Source organism: Trachurus trachurus, assembly GCF_905171665.1.
Source record: "Trachurus trachurus genome assembly, chromosome: 13".
Taxonomy (NCBI): Eukaryota; Metazoa; Chordata; class Actinopteri; order Carangiformes; family Carangidae; genus Trachurus; species Trachurus trachurus.
The window spans coordinates 35,921,783-35,948,129 of record NC_139892.1 but is presented as its reverse complement, the minus strand read 5'-3'; the positions used below and the strand labels follow the sequence as shown (position 1 = coordinate 35,948,129).

The window sequence follows — 26,347 nt, the reverse complement described above, 5'->3', positions numbered from 1 at the left end:
TGATACTGTGCAAGTTTGAGAAGGGGCTGAAAGAAGCAAAGCTTATCAAGTTCAGCCCCCCCTTACATTGTGATTCATGTCATACATCTGTAGTTCCATACAATTCAGAAGATTAAAAACATATTGCTTTAATATGAAATAAGACCATGATTATAAATAAAAAGAGTAAAATTAGCTGTCAAGCGCTTTATAGCTGTCCAAGAGTGTATGTTTGTAGGCTACTTACTTTTAAATTGTTTTAAGTTATTGCACATTTTTATATCCTCATCTAGTCTATTCCACATTTTAACACCACAAAAATAGATGCTAAAACTTTTCAGGGTAGAATGGATGGTAGATTGTTTAAAGTTACAGTTCCCTCTTAAATCATATATGCTTTCTCTGACCATAAACATTTTTTGGATGTTTATTGGTAGCAACCTATTCCAGGCTTTAAACAAAATCTGACCTGTTTTGAATTTGACTAGGTCCTCAAATCTTAAAATACCCGATTTTAGGACCTAGTCAAATTCAAAACAGGTCAGATTTTGTATGGTAAATTCTGTGTTTTTAATCTGTGAATTCGACGTTTCCGACGGCACTTGAACGTCGCTGAACATGAAACGTGCTCGTGGCCGCGCCCCTTCATAGTAGGGCGGGGAGAAGCCGTTCGTTGTTTGGTTTCTGTTGATGTCCAAAGTTACACAAGCGAGGGATGAGGTTTTACAACAGACCGGTTGGTTTCACAACAGCAAACGCGGGGCTCCATCTCCTCCACCTGTGACCACACAGCTTCTCACGGGGCTTTACACAGAAAAACATAACTTTAATAATAAGAATTAAAAAAAAAAAAAAAAAAAAAAACAGTCCGAGTTTGAGGTAAATAACTTGACGCCTTTTCTCTCTGGACGACAGCCGTGAAAAGGAACATTGTTTTGTTTTTTTCTGCATTTCTTCACGCGCTCCTCTGAGTGACGACACACCGTGCATGATTGGGGATACACCGGCGGTCTGTTGACGTGATTGTCTCGGTCGGTCGTCGCAAAACAAGAAGCCCACATCCCCACCGTCCGTCCGTCCGTCCGCCTGGGTCTTCACGTCCGAGACCAACGTTACACAGCAGCTATGGAGCTGAGTTCGGTGCTTTTAACGACGGGGAGCTCCGTTGGGTTTTTCAGACTTGTCAACGCTGGGGTCACCAAACTCCCCATGCCCGAGTCTGCCTGCAGGAATGCATGGAAATGGAAGAATATCTCCACATCCGTCGTGCACAGTTTCATCACAGCGATATGGGCTGTGCTTTGGTGAGTTAAAACCAGTTAAAAAAAAAAAAAAAAAAAAAGTTTTGTTGAGATTTTCTTTCATTTCATTTCATTTTTGATTTATTTCATTCATGGTTCTCACATAGTTGCACATATAGCCTACATTGTGCACACATTTTCACCATGAATGAAAAGGAGCAGGATGAAAAAAAAACTTATAATACCTGCCCCTCTCTGTTGTTACAAATTTCATCTCTAAATTTCTAAATGAAGCCAAGGTTCTGATGGAAAAATGAAAGATTCAAACATGTTTTGTTTGCAAGCATAGTGTTGTGTGGATGGATATTGACGTTTCCTGCGGTTGTATTAAAATTTAGATTTTCAGACCTAATTTTATGACTTTAGTTGTTCCACTTTGTCATAATGTAACAGAGGCCTTTACAACGATAAAGTTTTTGTTTGTTTGTTTCTCTGCCTTACTTCATCTAAACTAAACTTGCTGTTTGTCTTTTCAGCTTTTTCCTTCACCCACAGATGGCTGAAGACTTGATAGAAACGCACTCTGTGTTTTCTCATGCCTTGGTGTCGTTTTCAATTGGTGAGTAGCCTATATGACTTTTTCAGTGTTTCAGTGCTGAATCATAAATTGTGTCTGCATCTGAGTAGGTTTGCTGAGAAAGTGAACCTGAAGCCAATATGTGAAGCATTTTTATCTGTTAGAATGGACCAGGGACGGTCCACAGTCTTTACAATCCAGTGCCTTTCAAAAACCCAATGAATTATGTCGCTCCTTCCTGTAACATCACTGAAATAGTTAGTATTTACCTGTGTACTGTACACTTCTAAAACTAAATATAGGGAAGTGTTTGAGTGTGAATTCATTTTGCCCTCACTGAAATTCACTGTTTTCTACCTGGAACTCATAATGTAAACTACAGTCTGAATTCCGGCAGCATGAATTAGATTTTGCCCGATTTCCTTATGATATCTTAAACCTTAGATCACCTGTTGCCACTCACCTGTAAAATTGCCCTGTTTTTCCTTTTTTTTCCCCCCCTAATTTATCCTTTAAGTATTCAGGAGCATCTAGAGGCACGTGTGAGCTCTTAAATCCGCAAATTTTATTGGATGTGTGTGCCATGCAGCAAGAGCTCCCCAAGGATTCCCGGGATGTTTGACATTCTTTTGAGGGAGTCCTGCTCTGGAAGCTGGCAAAGCAAGGAATAGAGTTATTAATATATTAATTTGTCAAGATCAATGGGGGGCTCTATGATCGGTCCCAGGCACCAGGCGTAACCCTGTGTGGCCATGTGACATCACTAAGACAGTAACTGCGTAAAAAAGTCAGTTGATGTATGCAAGCGACCCATGTCCGATGCCAGCGTTAATGGAGAGGGGTGTCATCTATGCAAATGCAAGCCTAGTGCGTATCAGAAGCCCTCCCACCAGGAATGTGGCATGATTTCTTCCGAGGCCCTCAGAAAGTTTTGAGAGAAGCTTTGTGTACTGCATTTCTGCATTCAGCCCTTGCTGGGAGACCACGCTGCAAACCTGGCTGTGTTTTACCCATAAAGTGGCATAAAGAAGTTGCCTCCAATACAGAAAAAAGGTCATGCTTATAGTTGTGGTATGTTTTGATTCATCTCCATATTTTGTTGATAAATCATCGAGGAAAAGAACAGATGATGCTGCGCAGGTCAAGTTTTGACAAAACCACAAAAAACAAAACATCCATGATGACGTAACTTACCGTACAAGGTTGGTATCTGACTAAACCAGGTGTCTCAATCTGGTTTCTCAGGCTGAAGCGGGTTACTTCAGGTTATTCCACCGCAGTCATCAAATCCGGTTGTTTGACTAACTGGTTTGAGAAAGGAATTCCCTCTCCATGTAAAACATGCCACTGAGTCTCACTCTGTCACACTACTGTCAAGAAGATACTTCACTAGATACCTATTTCTCTAGCATTGACTTGCACAGGTTTTGGATAATAGCCGGTGGAAAGTCAAGCCGTGTTTGATTTGTTTCTAGACATCACCTGTCCTGAGCCAAGTCTTCACATTGGCATCATCATGAAGAAAGAAAAGATTTTTGTTAATGTTTTATAAAGCAAGATCTTTTTTTTTATTTATTTATTTATTTATTTATTAGTTTATTTGAAAAGGGACAGTGTACATTAGTAAAACAATGTACCCAAGTTAGCGAAAAGGCTAACTTTCATCGGTAGTCCCTCTGCCTGATGTTAAAGGGCATCCTTTAAAAAAGACAGCAACAATAAAAAAAAAAAACACATAGGCTATAAAAAAGGTAACACATTCTATAATACACATTATTAAATACACAATCGAAAGACAATAACACATCCACGACTGCATCATGCTCGTATATACTCTTGAATGCTTGAATGAGTTGTATGATGGAGACATTCTGATGGATGGTGGAACTGTTTTTCTTTGTCATTTTATTCATTCTTCATTTTTACATCTGTGTTTTACAGACAGTATTGATTAGTAATACATTACTCTCTACTGTTAAAAGCTACTATTAAAAGCACTTGGTCTAGATTACAGATTGTTATGAGCCCCTTTTGGCTGTTTGTGGCAAAATTGGACCCAAAACCTCTCGGGATAAAAAGCCATTGTTGAAAAGACTGCATTGGGTAGGACTGTCAACACGTCCATCATCAGTGCTCTTGAAACAATATGGGCTATTATGAATACTACAGTATGAAAATAAACCAATCAAATGCTTAATAGCAATCATGTAATATTTATTTGGGTCAGTGGTAAGTACAATTGTCTATGGTGAGACCAACCCCAACATGTGGTCGCGTCGACAGAAGGGTTCTGGTATCAGATTTCCAACATAATGGGGGTTAATTTCTGCCTCACCAAAGGACTGAGCCACGCTGCGCCCCTCCATCCGCCATCCTCAACACTTCATTATTTTTCCAGCATTCTCTAAAGCTGTCACCATGGATACAGCCGGTGGCGGGGAAGGGTAGGGGGAGGTGGATATGAATAGCCCCCTCTCCGAGACGCATCTTGGTTGCCATTGCTGTCGTCATGGAAGCAGGGAAACTGACACAGTTGATAAACTTGAGCTTGCTTTTTGCCAGAAGAATCCGTTGTGTTGCGGTTGAATGATGAATTACTGATGAATTACTGTCCCCACAGGTTACTTCATCTACGACTTCTTCGACATGGTGTTGAACCAGAAGCTGAGTCAGTCCTGGGAGCTCCTCTTTCATCACATCGTGGTAAGTCTTTTAAAGCGTCACGGTCACGGTTTGAAAAAAAAAAGCTCTTATATTTTGGGCTAAAGAGGTTTCACCTTGATCATCACCGACAGGAGATTGTGGAATCTTTACATCTGTGTAAGAAATCATGAAGGTGCACCAATCAACCTCAGAGAAACTGAGCAGCACAACCCCACACGAGCACACCTGTCACAAGCACAGACATGGGAAAGACAAAATACCCGTCTTTCTTGTCTAGCTACAAAGAACAAGTGAGGGAGGAACAAAGAGACAATCATTCCAGTGTGACAGCCCCCTCCCCTTCTCCCCCACCCTCCTCCCCCACCAAGCACTTAACCTTATTTCATGCCTTGAGAAGGATGAACTCCACCCGACTCCCTCATTTTTCTACTATCCACTTTACCACACAACACTTCCTAGTAGATTCCCATCAGACGCAGTTATCTCCATGATATGGTTATGGTTAGCTTCGACAGGCGGCTCTGATGACAGGAACAGGTCAGATCACTTGACACTTTCCCTGCTCCTGCTTTAAAAGATGAATGAAGATGCAATATAGACCTTTATGTTGTGAATTCATATTTTCTCCCTCTGCTTCTGGCTGTGTGACCTTTGATGATGCTGATGTTTTGTATTGCTTTGTGTTGCTAAGCTCTTGCTCTTGTTATTGTGTATATACTATTACTCACCTCCCAAGGCCTGAGGAGTGTACTGCGAAGCGAGCTGAGTGGGTTAGCGAGCTATGTTGAGTCTAAAGCCAGGCTTCTCTGTATCATGAAGGTGGCTCTCTTTTAACCAGGCTAGATCACCATGGTATCTTATGCTTAGCCCGACCAGGTTATGTTCAGAGTTTCATCATAAAATCGGCTATAAAAGCGTTGCTGTTTCACTATTTAACTCATTTTCAGCTGGCGTCACTTTTACTTTGGAAGTATGAGAATGAAGCATTTGTACGGCGGGAGAGATCGCGTTGATCCGCCTACAGATGTTCAGCTGAGAGATACGCTACTCACCTGTTGAGCCGAGCGTCAGGAGGTCATTATATTAGGCTGTATATATTTTACTCTTATATAGCCTACACGTGGAGACCACTGAAAAAAGTTGTGCGTTCGCAGCAGGACAGATAATCAGATGGATAATCTGTAAAGTTAATAATTTCACTTTTAAGTGGCCAAGAATAAACTATTTCAGTGTTTTGTCTGTTGTACGGCAGTGTTTTTTTTTTGTGATCAACTTTTTATTTATTTATTTGTTACTTCATTTGCTTTGGTGTAAAAGCCACCAAACAGTGCATACAAATCATTATTTAAACATAGGCCTACATCCAACAAAACAACAACCAACAACAAATCATACAGAACACGACAGGGACACAAAAAAAATGAAAAAAAAAATGAAGAAAAATAAAAACTAACAAACGAAAAAAAACAGAACAAAAACAAACAAACGAGGAGCAGCTAGGGAAAAAACTTTGAGGGTAGGGGTTGAGGGGGTAGAGGCAGTGTTGAATAGGTCTACACTATTTTCACAGTTAAAAAGGTCTTTGTTGTCTTTGTACAGAGACAATATGAGATTTGCTTGTACAGCAGCTAAGAAACCCACCGTAGGTTGTCATACCACACAGCCACACCGCTTTCAATAAAACACACACATTCTATAATTGCGGTCAGTAAAATATATGAAAACAATAGACAGTTGTTGCTCTAGTTTATTTAGTTTAAATGGATAAAGCTTCATATTTAAAAGTAGTGCAGTGTTCAGTTGTCAGAAATTAAAAGCCTCTCGTCATATTTGCAGCATCAGTGTTGCTTCAGGCTGCGATCGCGGTCGCTCATAATCTCTCCATCAAAACAACCTGCTCCTCTTGGCTGAAATCAGTGGCTGTGGTTGCTCTGTTTTTTTGTGGAAGTAGAATCATTCATAAGATGCAAAACGCTTCCTTTGATGTGAACGAGCACAGAGCACAAAGCTGAGAGCCGGACTTAACAAACCAAGTTGATAACCAAGTCGTAGTACCGTGTTAACTCTGACCGCGGCTTGAGGTTTTGTTGAGCTGAAAGATGAACACAAAGCCTGGCTATGTTGAGCCTCCTTCACAGTACAGGCCTCTGGACTTGTACCATATACAGTAGCAGCCATTGACTCATAAAACTTTGGGTGTTCATAGTGGATTGTTTTAATCTGAAGTACAGTATGCACAATATATATGCAGAATTTAGAAAAAAAACATATTACACAGTAATTTAAAAAAACACATTTAAAATGGTAATATCACCATACTTAATATATAAACATTGACATACAGTGTATATAAATGTAAACATGCAATCTTGTGGACTTCTATCTGGATGGATGGATGGATGGATGGATGGATGGATGGATGGATGGATGGATGGATGGATGGATGGATGGATGGATGGATGGATGGATGGATGGATGGATGGATGGATGGATGGATGGATGGATGGATGGATGGATGGATGGATAGATAGATAGATAGATAGATAGATAGATAGATAGATAGATAGATAGATAGATAGATAGATAGATAGATAGATAGATAGATAGATAGATAGATAGATATTTTTACATCAACATAAGTTGTTAATAGAATTGTGACTTTTCCTTTGTTGGAGAGTCACATTTTCCATCAAGCACAGTGGTCAGCTTGCTACTGAAGAGTTTCCCCAAGTGTATCATTTTAATAAATCCAAAGTAACGATGTAGTTAATCTTTGTATTTTTATTGAGTCACTACTTGGAGCAGACCTATTATGCTCATTTCCAGTTCTATAATTTTTGGCTGAAACATCATATAATACAGACCTGACGGGGAAACACAAAATGTTATCAGTACAGAGAAGCAGAGATTATGGATCTTGTTTTGCTTCCTCGTTGCCTCGTAAATTGTTGTTGTTTTTCAAACATAACAAACTATGGTTTTTTAACTTTTAGCGTCATTTTTCGAATGAAACATTGACAAATTTAGGGGTTTGCTATGGGGTCAAAAATCAGTGTCCTCACTACAGTATGTGTGAGGTCGCCTCGAAGTTCAGCCAGGTTTGTGTTGTGATGATCGTATCTGACCGTGACTTCCGCCATCTTCTGTTCCTTAACAAAGTTTAAGACATAGCCGAGTTAGTTAGGCTACTCCCGGCTGATGCACAGTGTCCTAGAGGTGAAAACGCTCAGTGGGGTTATCTGTGGGAACCAGCTTCAGTAACACCTGTATGTTCACTGGCGGCAAAAAAAATCCTAACAGTTCACCACCCGTATCCCCCTTTTTCAGAAAGTCTTGTTTTTTTTCCCTCCTCCACTTCCTGGAAGCCCAGTGAATGGGTGCTTTGGTCAGAGCAGCTGGCATCAGATTGTCACTAGAGTGTGGGAGGGATGAAGATTTCTTTCTCAATCACACGGCTCTTTGTGCCTCTCCACAAGCTAACTCTCTTTCTCTTTACTCATTCCGTTCCCCCATTGTACCATCATCAAGACCTTACCTTCATTCTTGATTTCCTTGTATGTTTCTAAAAAAAAAGAAAAGAAAAAAAAGAAACATCCTCATTCATTCTCCTTTGCCATTTTGCCCGCATCATAAATGAGGGTATTTTGTTTGAGGTGAATGAAGCATGAAGCAAGATCTCTACATCAAGGCTTGATTTGCCAAAACAAGCACACTGGTCATCTGTAGTCTCATGAGTTTCCCCAGTGGGTGAATCAGGCAGCACCAGCTGCTCATACAGTCAGCAGAGGGAGATTGACCTCCTGATATTGGCAACCACATTGATTCACCTTTCTTCCATGCTCCACATACCTTTTACCATGTAGAATTGACCATTTCTTAGGTAAATGAACATAATGCCATATAAAAGGTGGAGTGGAGGTGTAGAGACAAACGTACATTGATTTATTCAGACTGAATCACAGGACATCTTTATGTTGATGTGTGTTAACCCCAGCAAACATAACTATAAGTTATAACCAGTATATACTCCACATGCTGCACACCTTGTCACCATGCCTACCCATAAATACCTTGTATTTATAAGTGACAAAGAGGTACTTGCGTATGTGTAGGGTGTGTGTCTGGGGTGGGAAACTTAGGAAGCTGTGTCAACAATTGACAACATAAACCGTTTTTTATCTTTCACTCGTAAGCCGCCGTAAAACTACACAGAAAAATCATGATTGTGGACTATTTGATTCTCATGGACAAGTTGTGACCTGCACATTCACCACGCTATGAGATAATAACAGAACATTACAAGACAGAGTTGTTTTCGAGGCAAATGCAGAGACTGCTTCTCGAAAAACTGTCCCTGACAGGAACGTGCATCAGCGGTTTATGAATTTACCTCGAAAACAACTCTGTGTTTTAATGTTGTGTTATTATCTCATAGCGTGGTGAATGTTCAGGTCACAACTTGTCCACGAGAGCATTTTGGAGGTGTTGGATTGTGTATTTGATGAGTTTGATGAGGGAAACCAAGAAATCCCATGAGCAGCTCACGGCTCTGCTCCGCCGTTCTAAAAATAGCTTGCACTGACAATTAAATTAACAAACCTACTGCTATGACTATAGGGATTATGGCAATGGGCCTGTTTGCCAAAATGTTGAACTATCCCTTTAAAGTCGAAAAAGCCCCAAAAATAAACTTAAAAAATAAAAGAAGAAGAAATGAGATATCTCTGTCACTTGTCGGCCCTGTTGATTCTGTCAAACTTTTTTTGTCTCATCCCATTTTCTCCTCTGCTCTTGTGCTCTGTTTGGCTCCTACTTCCTCCTTAGTGTTTATCAGCTCAAATGCACGTATAGCTGTTGTGTTTTAGTTGTTTTTTTTCTTCAGTCTTCATTTCTGCAAATCTACCATGAGGGTAACCCTGTTACACAGCATATAGTGGAACAACATGCGGTGTAACACAAGTTTTGTTGATCTGCGTTGTTGCAGTCCAGGAGAAATACTAAAGTCAGACGTTCCATGGAAAGTTTTTTTTTTTTTTTCCTCCTTCTCAAGTAGAGAACTCAGCTTCTTACTTAGGAGACTCGTGTGGGCCTCGTCATAGTCACTCACTCATGATGAGATCCTGTCACAGCTGTAACCTTGTGCTTCCTTTGGAAAACAGGAAGTCCAGATAATTATGCCAGAAAGGGGAAAGCCTCTTCCTAGGAGATTGAATATGTATGTATGTACTGTATAGCATACTGTCAAATGTATAACCTGCAGGAAAAAAAAAATCAGTAGACTGCATGTCTGTTTAATGTAATGTAGACGAGTACAGTGAATTAAAATCCCCATGTTGAGTCTTTCTCAGCTTAGTTTGCCTGTGACTCTTGGAAATAGTGAGCGTTTGATTCAGAATATGAGCCAGAGCAGAAGGATGCCAAGCAGTAGTAAAAGGGCACTTCTCTTTTTCTTTTTTTTCCAGTGAAGAATCATAGCATGTGAGTAACCGTATGTCTAATGTTCTCTTTTGAGAATAAACAGTGGAAGCACCAAGTGGATCAGTTTTGCCCTTCTGCTCTCTCTAACCACTGACAGGCCTTTTTAGTTTTGTAACATGTTTGTGGTTTCCCTTCCCTAAATGTTTTCATCCCTCTCTCATTAGGCAGAATTCAATTATCCTTGCAGAGTAGGGCCGAGGCCAGCGCGCCTCTAAAGCAGATCAGGGCAGCGCAGGTTAATCACCACGTTGTTTCCAAGCACATCGGCTCTGCTCTGTCCAGTTGTCCACTTCAAATATAAAGAAGGACACACCTTGGATGTTCTCACCCACTCTGCTTCTTATATATGGAGATTTATTATTACATTTTAATTTAAAAAAAAAATCTCCAATCAGTGTATTACTGTCAGTGCACCTAAATGCAGAACACACTGAAATGATGAATCACCCAGAATAGTCTGTTACAAATTCCTACTAACACATAAAAATTAAACTTTTTTCATCTGTCACATTTCCTCCTATATTTTTGAAGCCATGGTGACTTTGTCTCATACGTATCACCTTTCGGTACTTGGATTTTTGATTTTGGGGAATCTTTTCGTAGTCCTTTGCACAGATTTGTTCAAACCTGCTCCACCTGGATGACATTCATCTCCGCCCAGCTCCCTCTCCTCATGGATGACATAGAGGAAGGCTTAATATGAGGGCTCCAGTTTAATGGCAGATTTCATCTTATCACTAAAAACAATATAAATGTCCTTATAAACTGTAAATCCTATTTGCTACTTTATTCACTGGCTCAGTTTTGCCATCTTTTCCAATTAAATCTCAAGTCAAGTTTTCCTCTCCAACGTTCATCTTGCATCTACCTCAGATATGAATGGAATCTGTCTCCGTTTACCAGGCATGAAAATAGATATTTGTGGAGGGAGTGTGAGGCGGTCTCACGTGGCCAATAGGCTATGGCTCTTTGAGGAAGCAGGATTTGGTCGTTGATCGTGTTGTGACTGGTGTGACGCCTCATGTCACTGAGATGCAGCGTCTGCCACAGATCTCTGCACCCTCAGCTCTGTGTTTTCTCTCTTTCTCTTTTAGCTTTTCCTTCCAGTAGCGGTTGAAGGAGCCTCAAGCAGCACAAACAAAAACAAAGACTGGCAAGATGTGTAACTCAGCCGGCCTGTGATTGGTTCAAAGTTTGTTGCTGGTTCGGCCAGCCTCCTTTTAAAAAGCTCAGCCGATCTGAGTGTGAACATAAACTGGCGTTTTATTGTGCGGTTTGTACAATAGACTTGTGTTTTGTCTCCATGTATAAAACAGCCCAGGCCTTTTGTTATTTCATAGCAGCAGCTGATATGGTATGTACGGTATGTTTGTGTTTCTGCTACTGTAGCTATGCCACAGATCTGTGGGCTCGGCCCCTCCCTCTCTCTGACCCCATACGACGGTGATACACAGCCTCATGGAACAAGCCTTTTACTCTTTAACATCTCCTGAGCAGGGAAAATCCCCCGTGTTGTTCCACTGAGGTCTGTTTTGGCGGGAGCAAGACTGCAACACGTGTGTGTGTGTGTGTGTGTGTGTGTTTCTCAGTAGTGTCATCTTTTTGGCGGGGAACCCCATGAGGTCCCCCCCCATTTTTTTTTTTTTTGTATATCCAGATGAGAGGACAGACATCTGGTCTCCACATGAACCTCAAGCTCCCAAGAGACACACACACACACACACACACACACACACACACACACACACACACACACACACACACACACACACACAGAGCAAACCTCATGCTTCCGGAAAGGGCTTCTGCAAATGTGTGCACCCCCCCCCAAAACAAACCTCTCTTCACTCCATATATCACACAGACAGCCTTGTTATCAACCCCCCCCCCCCCCCCCCTCCCCTTCCTGCATCCTTGTGTAGCCCCCAAGTGTCCCCCCCCCCCTCCACCTACTCCCTGCAGCTTGTACCTCCCCCTCACATGGACACAAACCAGCGAACGCCTCTGCTAATGTAATGTTATGTTTTTGTGTGGGTTGTTTTCCCTCATGGTTTCACGTTGGCTGTTTTCCTTGTCCGTTGATTTTTTTTTTTTTTTTTTTTTTGTATCAGAAACAGTTAAGTCGTGTGATACAGCAGCAAAAATACGTGAAATCCAGTTGTATCCATCTTTAAAGGTCCAGTGTGTAAAATGAGGGGAAAACAGGGACATCATTCCGATTCTATTATTTATCTATTAAATAATTCTATTGTTTTTTTTATGAACGTGAAACTCTTTAAAACGTGCTCTCTGGTTGGCTGATGACAGCGCAAGATGGCGACACTTTCTAAGCAAGACCCTTGCTATCCACGAGTTTCCAAACGTCAAAATCGGAAGCCGGTTTTGCACTTCTATTAACGCTGGCTGGATGTCTGTTTATGTGGTGGCCTATCCATTGTTAAAAGCTGGTGTGATGATCCATGCGTTTTACACATTTTCATTTGGGAAAAGAAAAAATCCATGCATTTACTGCGACTACTGAAACCGGAAGAGCAAAACCGGCTTACATTTTTGACGTTCGGAAAAAGCTAGATATGTAGGCTATGTATAAAAGAAGAATTATAAGGCTACAAAAACCAAACAGATTTTATTTTATAGCGATTATACACTTATACAGATATATTCATTGGTATTATATTCAGATTTTGCCGATAAACCTTACGCACTGGACCTTTAACAGAGCAGGCTAGTGTGAATGGGCCTCTAATTATTCCGTCTTCAGCCTACAGGTTGTCAGCAGGAAAGACTAGTTGTGCTCCAGACGCGTACTCAACATGTGCGTCGCTTTCCAAAGAGGCTGGAAAGTAGAAAAGCAGAGCGCGCTCACAGGGAGGCGGCATTTGTTCATAGCTGGCGGAATCAACTAGGAATGCCGTCTGTGGAGGTTTCCATCCATCATCAGGTTTAGCACTCAAGGTGGAGTTGACTCTACCTGAAAAGCAAGGTGCGGCAAAGTAGGGACCTCATTGCCTGGAACCAACGCATCAACAAACACAGACCAAACTTGGCTCAGATCCAGAATACCAGAGTACTCACGCATGAGTCCAAAAGCAGCGTGGGTGGGTGTGTAAGCATGTGAGCAACAACCTCACACTTAAAGCAGAAGTAAGTGATATATTTTGTGTTAATATAAGTCTTAAATAGTTATATCTTCCGACAGCAATCACTTACATAGAGTGTTTGGACCGAAACACGGGTCTGTCAGTCACTCTGCTCTGCTCTGAGCTGAGGAGAAAACTTTTCTCGTATCCTACAGTTTTTATCCAATGAGGAGAGAGAACGGCATGCAGGGCTGTGTGTGCAGCCAAGGAACGCCGTGAATGTGGTGACGTAGCGACGAGGACTGTTATGGTGCGTTCAAGGAAACTCGTATTTTTCCGACCGTGAAGTGGTACCAGTTCGATCTGGTACGAGTTCACTGGTCGGAAGTTACGAGTGGCCGTTATAGTGACTTTCACCGGTAAAACAGGTCGGAAAAACACGAGTGGGTTGCCTGGAACGCTACAAAGTCGTAAGTTGTGACTTGAAGCTGTAATTTACGATTTCAAAAGCCTGCCTGGAACGCAGCATTAGCGAAAACGACCGGATCACTCACTTCTGCTTTAACATGTGTAGAAAGTGTTAAGTTAAACCTGAGATATGTGCAGTAATTGTCAGGGTTTTGCCATAATAAAGGCTGTGATTGGGCTTTTAATCAACAGAAGGTATAGGCTATTACCAATATTTTGCTTATGTGCTGTAATGAAAGACTTGTGGCTGGATACAGCAGGTGGTCGGTTGGTGGTTTTCCTCTGCATATCATGGTAAAGAGGTGTAAACAGCCAGTCTAGCGTTGTCTAAAAGAAGCTACATCTGCCCTCAAGGACCTCTTCAGTTCACTAAAAGACATCTATGTGTCTTATTTGTTGAATACGCACCAAAACTGAACTGTTTAAATTAAGTGCTGTGGTTTTCCAATGGGATTATTGCAGGAACTTTTTCTTGGCTGAGCGCAGGCACTCCCAGAGCCAGGCTAATTGTTTTACAACTACACCAATATGTAAGACTATTCCTTTGAGCATTACATTTTTTCCCCACTTTTCCTGGCAGTCTAAGGCAAACAAGTAAAATTCTGCAGTGTCAGATCACAGTGCGGAACGTCTTCAGCTCTTCCTGGTCCTGATGGACATGAACATGCAGTGGAAAAAGCCACCACCGTCTTTTTTTTTATTTTTTTAAATCTTTGGCCACAGTGAGAGGTGAGGTAGTGGTTAGGTCTGTACAGTACCGTGTGCTTAGGGCAACACAAACCACAGCTCCTCCCTTCACACACACTGCATGAATGCATGAAGTGATTGTGATTCATTGAAACACACCTATTAACAGTCTCAGTCTCACCCAGCGCAGGCGGGACACACACACACACACACACACACATAAACAAATAGATACCCACAGGAAGCTAACCCTAAATAATTGTGTTTGGAGACGTTTCGTGAATTTCTGATGTGTGTGTGACCGAGGCTCTGAAACGGCCTGCTGTCAGCTGACGGGAGTTAATGCAGGTCGCATGATAATTGTTATGACCACCATCCCGCAGTGCGCGTGTGTGTGTGTGTGTGTGTGTGTGAGAGAGAGAGGGAATGATAATTACTGTCTCGTGTTTCCAAGCTGAAAATCATTCCCTCCATTTTCCCTTATAGACTTTGAGCCTCTAGTTTAGACCCTCCCACCTTCTTATCGACCCACCGCTGGTCTACCTACGACCAGATGGCTCACATCTCTCTGTCAGTCTCCTCCCCATCAAATGGACCAGGCCGCATGCTTTTCCTTAATGACCTGTATCACCTGTTGTACAGTGGGTTTTCAGGGTGTGTGTGTATCGTAAGAGGACAAAGTGTGTTTTGAGGCATAAACAATCAATAAGTCACATACGATTACAGTTACATGGAAATTGAAATGCTAAGATCCAGCCTCTGTTTATCAGGGTCACACATGCGTCTATGAAGTATAGTTTGTGGGAAGGAGATAATGTAAACACTCATCCACATAACAACCCGGACTTTGGGTAAAATTCTGGTGTTGTGATACCAGTCAGTGTGTACAGCTACAGTAAATCAGAGGCGATGTCGACAAGTGAACGACACAGCAGAGCGATCCTGCATCGGTAATGATGTAGTAGCTGTCCACAATAAAGCCTCTTGCCATATTAAACAAAGAGAACTAGGGACTATGGAAGTTTTAATGGTCCTGAGTGAACCCTATGTTGCTGTAAAAAAAAAAGAAAAAAAAGATTGTTGATCCGGTGGAAACCCAGCTTTAGAGGCGGAAACCAGTTAAACCAGAAACCAGAAACTACTGAATGAATGACTGAAAACAAACCTTGGTTCAGAGCACCACCATGTTGGATAGCGTAGAGCGCTCACTGAATTCTGATTGATTGATTGAGCAGACATATCACATTTAGGCAAAAAAATAGGTTTGGCGCTTGTCGCAGTTTGGAGGGGAACTGCATCTTGCAGTGCATTTTAAACAGAGAAATATAGTGATTTGACATGAGCAAAATGGCATGACAATTTTTTTTTTTTTTTTTTTTTTTTTGGCGTTTATCGTGTTTTGACAAAGAGCTCTTCATATACGTAGAAATCACTCGGGTTGGGCTTTAAAAAAATATATATATATATATATTTTCTTGCTGGTTGTAACGTGTGTTGTTGCTGATGCATCAGGTCCGGCAGGTTCAGGACGGTATAAAATCAGTGACCAATCACAGTATCGGGGCGTTTAGTCAGATCAGGAGAAGCCTAGTAGTCTTGACTAACGCATTTACATGCACTCAGGTTGTCCAGTTATAGACCAAGTAAGGCCATAATTAGTTTTTTTCAAGTGTCGTGTAAATGTGCAGTCACCAGTACTCGCGTAATGAGTACCAATCATCATTTCTGCTTTTTGTGCACCTGTGTATCAATGAATACTAAGGTGTGTTGTAGGGGTGGGAATCACCAGAGGCCCTGTGATATGATATGATGTTATCACAATGCTTTTGTCTCAAAACCATATTATTGCAATATTAATATTGCGGTTTATTAACATTTTTCAACTGAAACAATGTGTCCAGATTTAACTTTGTCACATCTGTTTTTTTCTGACAAGATAAACTTCCACTTCCACTTCCATGTATTGCCACTGCCCTGATGAATAAACTAGTCAAAACTCCCATATTTCTTCCTCAAACCTGCCTATGTTCTGTGTGACTGATATCAGCCAGAAAGCTGTTTGGCAATACTGAAGCAAATGGGTTTTGCCCACAGCATCTTTGGGCACCGTCCACATGTCTATGGATTTAAAGTTGAACTCAGTTGGTTCATGTTTTGAATTATTACCAGTCTGGGAATGGGCCGATAATATCTGTGGGTTGTATTTTGCCTTTATATTGAGACTTTGCAGTGACATTTGAACAGGCCAACAACACTGTCCAATATGCTTTATTTTAAGTTTTTCTTTTTTTGACGATAGAGTAATTAATACATAAAATCATCATAGACAAAAAGTGGTGTTGATGTGCTTTCATCTATATCTCGTTGGTGTGAATTATTGAACGTAGTGCTTTCTTAAACAGTTATGCCTTGGTTTGGTTTGTGTGCTTGTGTCTATTTGTGTGTGTGTGTGTGTGTCATGCAGCACCACCCACTTGTTGTATTTTTCCCACATAAGTTCATTATCATTCAACACTCAGGTGTAACAAACACCCAGCGTTGGCATCGATCCTCTCACTGACTAAGTGACAGGAAAACTGGTTTGACACAGAGATCCTTAATAACCTTTGACCAAAAAGGTCATGGATGTGTAGGAGCGTTGCATACAAGTAAAAACATCAAGGAACCAACACCTGGCGATGTGCAGCCGAGGGTGGAGAGAGAGAGACCGAGAACAGGGTGTGGACTTTCATAAAATATTCCCAGAATACTCAGACAAGAATGTAACAGCAAACATACCTGAAATAAAAGGCTAAAGATAGAAAAAGGTTATAAAAAGTGGTTTACCTCGACACACTCTGCTGCCAGTTTGCCCTTTCAGGTGTTATCTTTCTTTATCTGCCCCTGTGTCAACTTACCAATAACTGACTGCAACGCTGACTCAATTTATAATGAAAACATTTCAGTCCCTGTCGTCTTCTTGACACGAGCTTTTATCAAGTGAACTTTACCCAACGGTTGACCCGAGGTCACTGTGATTGTTTCCTGTGATGCTAAACACCAGGAAAACAGATACCGCAGGGTCTTTTCTTTATCAGGTTTCACATAGTTCATGCTAGCATTTGCTGTGCATGCATGCTTGCCATTTTTGCAAACCCCCACCCCCCCGAAAGTGGGACGTGAAGGTCCCTAACCAGGGTGTTGGGAACATTTAATTGAGCCCACAGGGAGAAAATGCAGCAAACAAACACCCACATCACCTTGTTTTTCAGCCCTTTGCTTGGATTTTACACAGGCGGCTATAACAGTAGGTTAATGTATATAAGACCAGTCCAAAGGTTAAACAACACTCCTACCCCCCCTCAGTACCCATAAAATACACCACCATGTTTCATAATGATGCAGGTTGAGATGGTTTTTATATTTTAATCCAGAAGTTGAGATTTAAAATTAATTTACACGGAAAGGATCTGAACAGAAAACGCAAAAGTGGCGTTGCATTCTCACTTTTTATTCCGCGTTTTTTTGGGGGGGAAATCTGCGTGCATACGGTGACGCAAAAGTTTGTGAAATCCGGCATGTTTGTTGTTATTTTTTGTTGAGCGTTTTTAAGATTTCCACTCGAGAGGGTGGTTTCACTTTTTTTTTAGGTTTTTAAAGGGATAGTTCACCCAAAATTGAAATTTCACTCATTATCTACTCACTCAATTTGGCATTTCGGGGCTTCAATACAAGACGGACATTACATACGAGCAGCATGGAGGTATTTGGATGTTTTTTGGTGTGTCTTTTTGTTACGAAGACAGTTGGTATCCATTTGCAACCGTCATATGGACATGCACTGCTACGCCGAGACCCCCTGTAACTCAGAGAAGCCACGGAGGACTCTGAAACTTCTCCCAGTACAGCCCTTATAGTCGACATGAGGGGGAGTAGATAATGAGTGAAATTTCAATTTTGGGTGAACTATCCCTTTAAGCCCAAAAAGGCACATCGGATAAAATATATTGTCGTTTTCACCTGAGCGCTGTCGTGTAAAGACGGCCTTAAACATGAGGCTGTGCACACGCGGTCCATTCCTCTGTGTTCTGGAGCATTTCATTCCCCCATATGTCTTGAGTATTTGAAGATGGACCGGTCTGTGTTTGTTTAAATTGATATTTAAACATGTCAGTGAGGTGACATATGTTATATGCCTGTCCCTGTCCCTGTCCCTGTCCCTGTTTGTACCAGCAGAGGAAGTTGGACACATTTGGCTGCTGAATGTAAAAGTCAGGCTTCAACAGAGCTTAACCAGGCAAATCCAGCTAATGCTAAATCATTCTAATCACTGATAGATCCAGGGTCTGCTTGGGGAGGGAGGGAAGGAGGGAGGGAGGGAGGGGGGGATTACTGTGTTTCCCCTGCAGCTGAGGCCCTGTCCACATCCAGGATGAGGTCCGGCCAGCTGTTATCTGGTTGGCTGCAGAGCTGCATGGGCTCATGATGACCCGGCATGGTCAGATCTGTGGTCATCGTCACCTCTCTTGAGTGGGAGGACAAACGCATAGAGGCTGTTTTGTGTTGGGGAGAAAATGTGTGGTGGAGGTTCAGAGAAGAAATGCGCAGGAGTTTATTGAGCTTGGCCGAGGAGAACGGAGGAATCATGACAACAACAACGTGTGCGTGACGTTGCCTCAGTTCTGACGAGACTGGCCTTCAAACCTTTATGTTGCACATAAGATAGAGGAGAGAAGAGTGTCAGCAACCGGTGACCATGAACTCAAGATGAAGATTTACACTTTTTTAATAATACATTTTATTTATATTGCGCTTTTACAAGAGGCAAAATTATAATACAGAACAATGTGCAATATCAAAAAGAAATAGAATGAAATTAAATAGATGATACTCGAAGATAAAAGAACAGAAATGCGACACATTTAATACACATTAAAAGTTTAAAACGGTGGGTTTTTGGAAGGGATTTGATGAGTTTGGGCAGTGAGGTCCAGAGGGTGGGGGCAGCAACGGAAATGTCTTCCTGGTAGGGATGCACCATAACTATCGGTTGAGTTAATTATCGGCCCAAAGTTGGCCAGAATTTATCGGCCAAAATCAGATCAAGTGGGATCATGACATTTTTTGCTTTTTTGCTTAATATAATTAGCCAGCATCACGTTGATTTAGCTCATTTTCAGTCTGTTTGCACCCTAAGTTGAGTCGTAACTGTTCTTGTTTGTGTTGTGATTACAGTAGTGATGTCAGGTAAATTATTTGCACATCAGATGCAAAGCTGTGATGCTAAATTCATCTTTACTCACGACATCTTAACCTTTCTTAACCTCAGGTGTGTATATTTACTATTAAAAATGTTATCGGTTTTTTGTATCTGCATCGAAGTTATCGGTGGAAAATAAAAACAGTTATGGTGCATCCTATTCCCTACCTCCTAGGTGATGTGAAAGTAACAATAGTCTCTCTCTCTCTCTCAACACAAGGCTGAGTGTTGTCCCACATGGCTCCAGTTATCAGCAGAGTTCAGCAGTTGTGTCTGGGTCATGCCAAACTCTAGGGGAGGCATCATGGCCATGTCTTCAGGCCAGATATATATAAGACTGAACTTTGACACACAGGGACTTTTGACCTGGCACAGTGACCTATGGAAGGTCTCTACGTTTTCCTAACTCCTCATGGCTCATCGCTTCACTTTCTGCCGCTGCAAACGTTGAAAAGCAAGCATGACTCGGACGTGTTTACGTGACGTACAGTGTCTTTATTGTACGAGTCGCGCCTCCCTGAGCTGCTCTGCTAACAGTGTTTGCTCCAAGGTTAGATAACGGACGACTGTCATTGGCCGATCCGACATGTACAGAGTCAGACACCAGTAAAAGAGATGTCACCTCACCGCCATAAAAACTACATAACACACGTGAAGGGGGAAGGGGAGCGGGAGAAAAGAAGGTCACGTTTTCACATGAAGAAACCTCAGGAAGTTTGTCACAGTGTCCAAATGTAATTGAGGCTTGATATGATTTCATTCCCTTTACAATTTAATGAAATCAAATACAGTGCAGTCCTTCTGGACCCACCCTGCTGTGTTAGACATATTTTAAAATCGGGTTTAACATTTTTGTGAATAATTGTTTCTCAATTAAATCCAAATAAAATATTTTCTAACGTATTTTATTTGTGATTGGCTCCCTGTCACTTCACAGTTTTTGCTCTTCTCGACCCCATTCGGCTCTCAGCGCTCTCTCTCTCAGGACACAGACTTTGCACCTGAATTAGTTTTCATCATCTTATCTGCGGGTTAAGTAACGGATTGTTTTGAACGTCCCCGTACCTTCCCCAGTCTGCTGCCTTTTATCCAGATTAGATCAGACTTCAGATCAGCCAGGTTTAAGACCACTAGCTGATCAGACTGAAGCTCAAGGCTGTGTGCATGTGGGTATTTACAACACACACACACACACACACACACACACACACACACCCTTACAAGTTGTTTTCACTTTAGATATTGTGGTTCCTAAAGGAAAACAGAGCGTATGTGTGTACGTATGTATGTTGGTCATGGGTCATATCCAGTGTGTTTTTTAGTAATTGCACATCTCCAGTCGACATTGTGCGTTACCCTCATGGACATTTAGTATTACACACTGGTATTTGTGTGTTTTTGGGGCCAGATGATAAGAATCTGTGTGTGTCTCTGTTAGTTGTTGTGTCTCTGCTGCATCAAAACTGTCTCAACACGGCAACAGAGCGCACTGCTTCAGCATGACAGTGCTTCAGTTTTTGTCCCAAATAAAGGATTTTTGATCTAACCTTTATTCAGACTAACCCCAAAACAAAGACAGGAGATTGCCCTTATATGCTTTTAGGTGATCCACACACACACACATGTTAATAAAGTTGTGAAGGAGGTCATACTTATGATCACATTGAGCGTTCGATTGAAACTGTAAAATCTGTGTTAGCAGAATAAGAATTAAATAACATCACTTACTACCGATAAAAAGAATGACTTTGACACTTTACTTAAACACTTAACACGTTATGTGTGTGTGTGTGTGTGTGTGTGTGTGTGTGTGTGTGTGTGTGTGTGTGTGTGTGTGTGTGTGTGTGTGTGTGTGTGTGTGTGTGTGTGTGTGTGTGTGTGTGTGTGTGTGTGTGTGTGTGTGTGTGTGTGTGTGTGTGTGTGTGTGTGTGTTTGCTGCTTGCCTCAGCAGCTCTGATGACAGGGTGTTATGACACACACACCTTGTGTAACCAAGTGACCCTGACAACTTACCGACACTCGCTTGGCACCTGTTCTTACGTGCAAAAGAATTTCACCAGAGAGCAACGGACCAACACCGCGGTGTGATCTCACACGTTTGTGTGTGTGTGTGTGTGTCTTTGTATTGTACTGTAAAGCCCTGCGCTCTGTTGACTTAACTGTTTTCCATCCCAACACACTGACTCATATGAAGTAGTGTGTGTGTGTGTGCTGCTAAGTACGGTGCTTTCACTGCCGTCGTCGTCATAGCTCGCCCACGAGTCATCACTGTCATTATAACCTGACAACAGCGGAGGAAGTGTTTGATTCTATCTGCGCTGTGATTACCTGAGGTGTGTCTGCCAGTCAGACACACCTGAAATCACTGTGGCTACTACAGCTACAGTTACAGCGCAACACCTTTATTTATTTATTTATTTTATTAAAGCAGAAGTGAGTGATATATTTGTGTTAATATAAGTCTTAAATAGTTATATCTTCCGACAGCAATCACTTACATAGAGTGTTTGGTCTGAAACACGGGTCTGTCAGTCCCTCTGCTCTGCTCTGAGTTGAGGAGAAAACATTTATCGTATCCTACAGTTTTTATCCAATGAGGAGAGAGAACGGCATGCAGGGCTGTGTGTGCAGCCAAGGAACGCCGTGAATGTGGCGACGTAGGGACGAGAACTGTTATGGTGCGTTCAAGGAAACTCATATTTTTCCGACCGTGAAGTGGTACCAGTTCGATCTGGTACGAGTTCACCGGTCGGAAGTTACGAGTGGCCGTTATAGTGACTTTCACCGGTAAAACAGGTCGGAAAAACACGAGTGGGTTGCCTGGAACGCTACAAAGTCGTAAGTTGTGACTTGAAACTGTAATTTACGATTTCAAAAGCCTGCATGGAACGCAGCATTAGTGAAAACGACCGGATCACTTACTTCTGCTTTAAGTTCATGGACAGTGTACACCAGTGGTGGTTCCCAACCTTTTTTTGGCTCATGACCCCGTTTTGACATCACAAATTCCTGGCGACCCCGACGTCAATCAAGATGCATCAGCTCAGATATTTTTAATGCTGCATTTTATTTGAACTTGATTTATATTTGAGAAAGTGAAAGTATCCACAAGTTTCTGAACGTCAAAACCAGAAGCCGGTTTTGCTCTTCCTCTTCCGGTGGAATTGTATGTTTACGTTTCCATGGTTTCAGTCGTTGTCATAGTTGCGGTAAACGCATGGATCTATTAACGCTGGCTTTTAACATGGATGTCCATTTGTGTGATATCTCTGTGTGATACAGATTTTCAATGAGAAAAAAAAAAATCCATGCATTCACCGCGACTACTGAAACCATGGAAACGTAAACATACACTTAGGGCGGGAGAGCAAAACCGTCTTATGTTTTTGACATTCGGAAAAAGGTGGATAGAATACAGTTGTTTAAGATTGTGTGTGGTGTTTTTAACTATAATTTTTTTATTCCAATTACTAGAGATTTCAGGCGACCCCACGTGGGGTCCCGACCCCAAGGTTGAATGTAAAGATGCGTGTACCAGATTTAGCAGAAAGCTCATTTCCATCTTTAGTCCATTACATATAAATCAATATTGAGATATTTCAATAAGGAGAGATTTCTCTAGTGACTTGTAGCAAGGCAAGGCATCTTTATTTATATAGCACATTTCATACCAAGGCAACTCAATGTGTTTTAAGTAAAGACAAAACATTTAAAAAGAACAGCATAAAAAATAAAAAAAATTAAACATTAAAAATAAGCTAAGCAAGAGCAAAGAAGAATTTAATTAAAAAATAGAAGAAAAGAACCTCCCATAATTATAATTAGTGCCCCCCTTTTCAGCCATGTAAGTGTATGACAGGATATCTTGGGAATGAATGTTGTCGTTGAACAAGTTTCATGTGGATTGTTGTGAAGCAGGAAGCTGGTATGACTCACAGCTGTCGAGAGCCAATCAGTGAAGAGCCCATTTGAGTCGAAGACACCGATGTCACAGTGGATCCTCCGGTTAGAGACAGTCCACTGCTGACTCTCCTCACATGCCCGGTCCCTCTAACCTGCCGTAACATACTGTACGGCCGGACTGATTGTTACAGAGGCATCCTGTGACTTATAGGGAACAGACACACACACACACACACACACAGCTGAGCCATGACTGATGGTATAGAGCAGTGGTTCTCAACTGGTGGGTCGGGACCCAAAAGTGGGTCGCGGACCCGTTCTGGATGGGTCGCGGACAGCTGGTCAAAAAAGTAAATTATATTTAATGCACATCTGATGTTGGACATGTCTTTTATTTTGAAAAATAACTTATTTTGAAAGGCACGAGACACATGAACACATGCAGTTGTAATGGTCCTCAGTTTCTTATTATTTGCTTTGAATGCAAAGATATCAGTTTCTTATTAATGTGGCCTGAATGCAGTGAATCTTGTTTTGTTTTGTGGGTCTTTATTTTGTGCAGTTTGTTATTTATTCACTTTTGTGAACATGCTCTGAATGCAGAGATGCATTAGAAGTCAAATATATCGTTTTGTTGGTCTCCATTTTGTGCAGTTTGCAGTTGCAGTTGTCATGGTCCTCCTCAGTTTCATTCATGTGCCCTGAAATGCACTTTGTTCAATAAAGAGCAAAATTAGTTTTTAAAGGCTTAAAAAAAAAGATTCTTGGTTTGAATTCTATAAAAGTGGGTCGCGACTTAATGACCATGGGAAAATGTGGAGCCCAGAGTGAGAGTTGAGAACCCCTGGTATAGAGGAGGTCCCTCTCTGGCACCACGCTGACCTGCACTAACATCTTCTTTCACCCCCCCCCCCCCATCCGTCCTCTCTCCGTACGTAAACACGGCTGCTGAGCTGAGGTGGAAACAGGCGTGGAGCTGAAGTACGACATGTCCCAGCAGCAGCGCAGCCTGGCGTCCGGCTACGCTGCGAGTGTGCTCAGAGTGTGAATGAAGCTGTTTGTGAATGGGCGCGGGTTTCCTAGTAGGGAGAGCTGGCCGAACAGCTCGTCGCCGTGGAAACACATTTCCCTCATCCAGACTTTAGTTTACACCTGCAACACAGCTGCTGTCAGAGCTGAGCAGCATCTGTCCTGTCAGGACATGTGTCACCGTGTCCGCTGAGTTGTCTCTATTTCTCAGGACAGGTTTTGTTTTGTTTTGTTTTATTTTTTCTCCAGTGATGTTGCTGCCACCTTGTGGACTGTCTCTGTTTGTTTGTTACATCACAGACTTTCATAAGCATTGCTCGGCAGAAATGTTTTACAGCAGCTCTGTCCTTTCACATTGACACCAAATCAAATCGTGTCAGAGGTTAAAGGAAGCGTTCAGACATAAAACATCACATAACTCACCTGCTCCCAAGACGACCTTCAGTCACTGTCTGAGTGATCTGAAGGAGATACTGTCACCACTGACTGTTACATGTGCAATAGCAGCACAGTCAGACCTCAAACCAGCTTCATCTATACATTAAAGGGCATTTCCAGTCATAATCTATGTTTACCTCAGATATCAGGTCACCTAGGATCAGTTAATTTCATGCCATCCATACTCCCGACTGCAGCGTGTGGACGTTTATATTTGTTTTTGTTCAAGAATCTATCGATTTTTCAATGTTCATTAATGGGCTCCGGACTCATTTTAAAATTGTTCTGTGGTTTAATTTTAAAATTAAATTTACAACTAAATTAAATCAAAATTTGGACGTACCGCAGCTTCTGCATTGTTCCTTTCCGGGTCAGAGAACAAACGCTTCATAATCCCTCTACTGTTTTGTTGTCTGGAGCCCATTAATGCAGTCGGGAGTATGGATGGTATGAAATGAACTGATCCTAGGTGACCTGATATCTGAGGTTAACACTGATTATGAGTGGAAATGCCCTTTAACCTCCACCTTGCTTTATTCCTTGTCTGTAAAATATTTTGCAGTAACTATCTTTTTGTCCTTTATTGAATACAGAGAGATAGAGATATTGATTCATTGATTGTTTTTATTTCGTATGAATGACAGACATACATACATACATACAAAACGGATAGGCAAGAAGCCAAAGGCTTATGAGGAACCTACCCCTTACAACTATTACATTTACAATCAATCATGGTGTAGAGACAATATCACTAAGGTACTTACATATAATACAGAGACAAGTTGGAAGACATGATTCAATAAGCAAACATTGTTAAATAAGAAAATAAGACGAGTATGGGTTGCTTTGGCAAAATTCATACATAATTCATACCTCACACTTTATGAGAAATGAGGAATAGCTTTCTTCTAACTTATTAACGCAATTTCATAAACAAGGAAGAACAATGATAAACTTAATTTCACCGATGTCTATAATAACTGTAAATACAGTAAATTTGCATGAACACATTTGATTCAATCATCATGTACAAAACACACAAAGCCTTAATGTCTTAAGTGGGTCGCGACTTAATGACCATGGGAAAACGTGGAGCCCAGAGTGAGACAAGTTGATGTATTGAAAACATTCTTACTAAATGTCGTCCCCCCTGTCTTTCTGTCCCTGTCCTCTCCTGTAGGTGATCACCTGTTTCGGCCTGTCCGTGCTGTCCTGCCGCTACGTGGGCTTCGCCGTGGTGGCGCTGCTGGTGGAGATCAACTCGGTTTTCCTCCACGTCCGGCAGCTGCTGCGCATGGCCAACGGCGCCAGCGGGACGCCGTACCGGGTCAACAGCATGATCAACCTGGGGACGTACGTGGTGTTCCGCATCAACACGCTGGCCTGGATGACGCGCTGGCTGGTGCTCAACCGGGACAAGGTGCCGCTGCTGGCCTACACGCTGGGCAGCGTGGGCCTGGCCATCATGACCGCCATGAACATCGTCCTCTTCGTCCGGCTGCTCAGGAGCGACTTCTTGAAGAGCAGCACCCGGGAGAACAAGAAAGAGAAGGAGATGTAG

At 41.9% G+C, this 26,347-nt stretch overlaps 1 protein-coding gene across 1 annotated transcript; it reads left to right on the top strand.

Moving 5' to 3' along the window:
* Positions 1-1,104: 1,104 nt before the first annotated feature.
* tlcd2 (TLC domain containing 2) lies at positions 1,105-26,347 on the top strand (the record flags this gene model as incomplete). Its single annotated transcript, XM_083984815.1, has 4 exons — positions 1,105-1,283; positions 1,757-1,839; positions 4,418-4,500; positions 25,967-26,347. The coding sequence occupies 4 exons, from the start codon at positions 1,105-1,107 to the stop codon at positions 26,345-26,347; spliced, it is 726 nt and encodes a 241-aa protein (XP_083840941.1).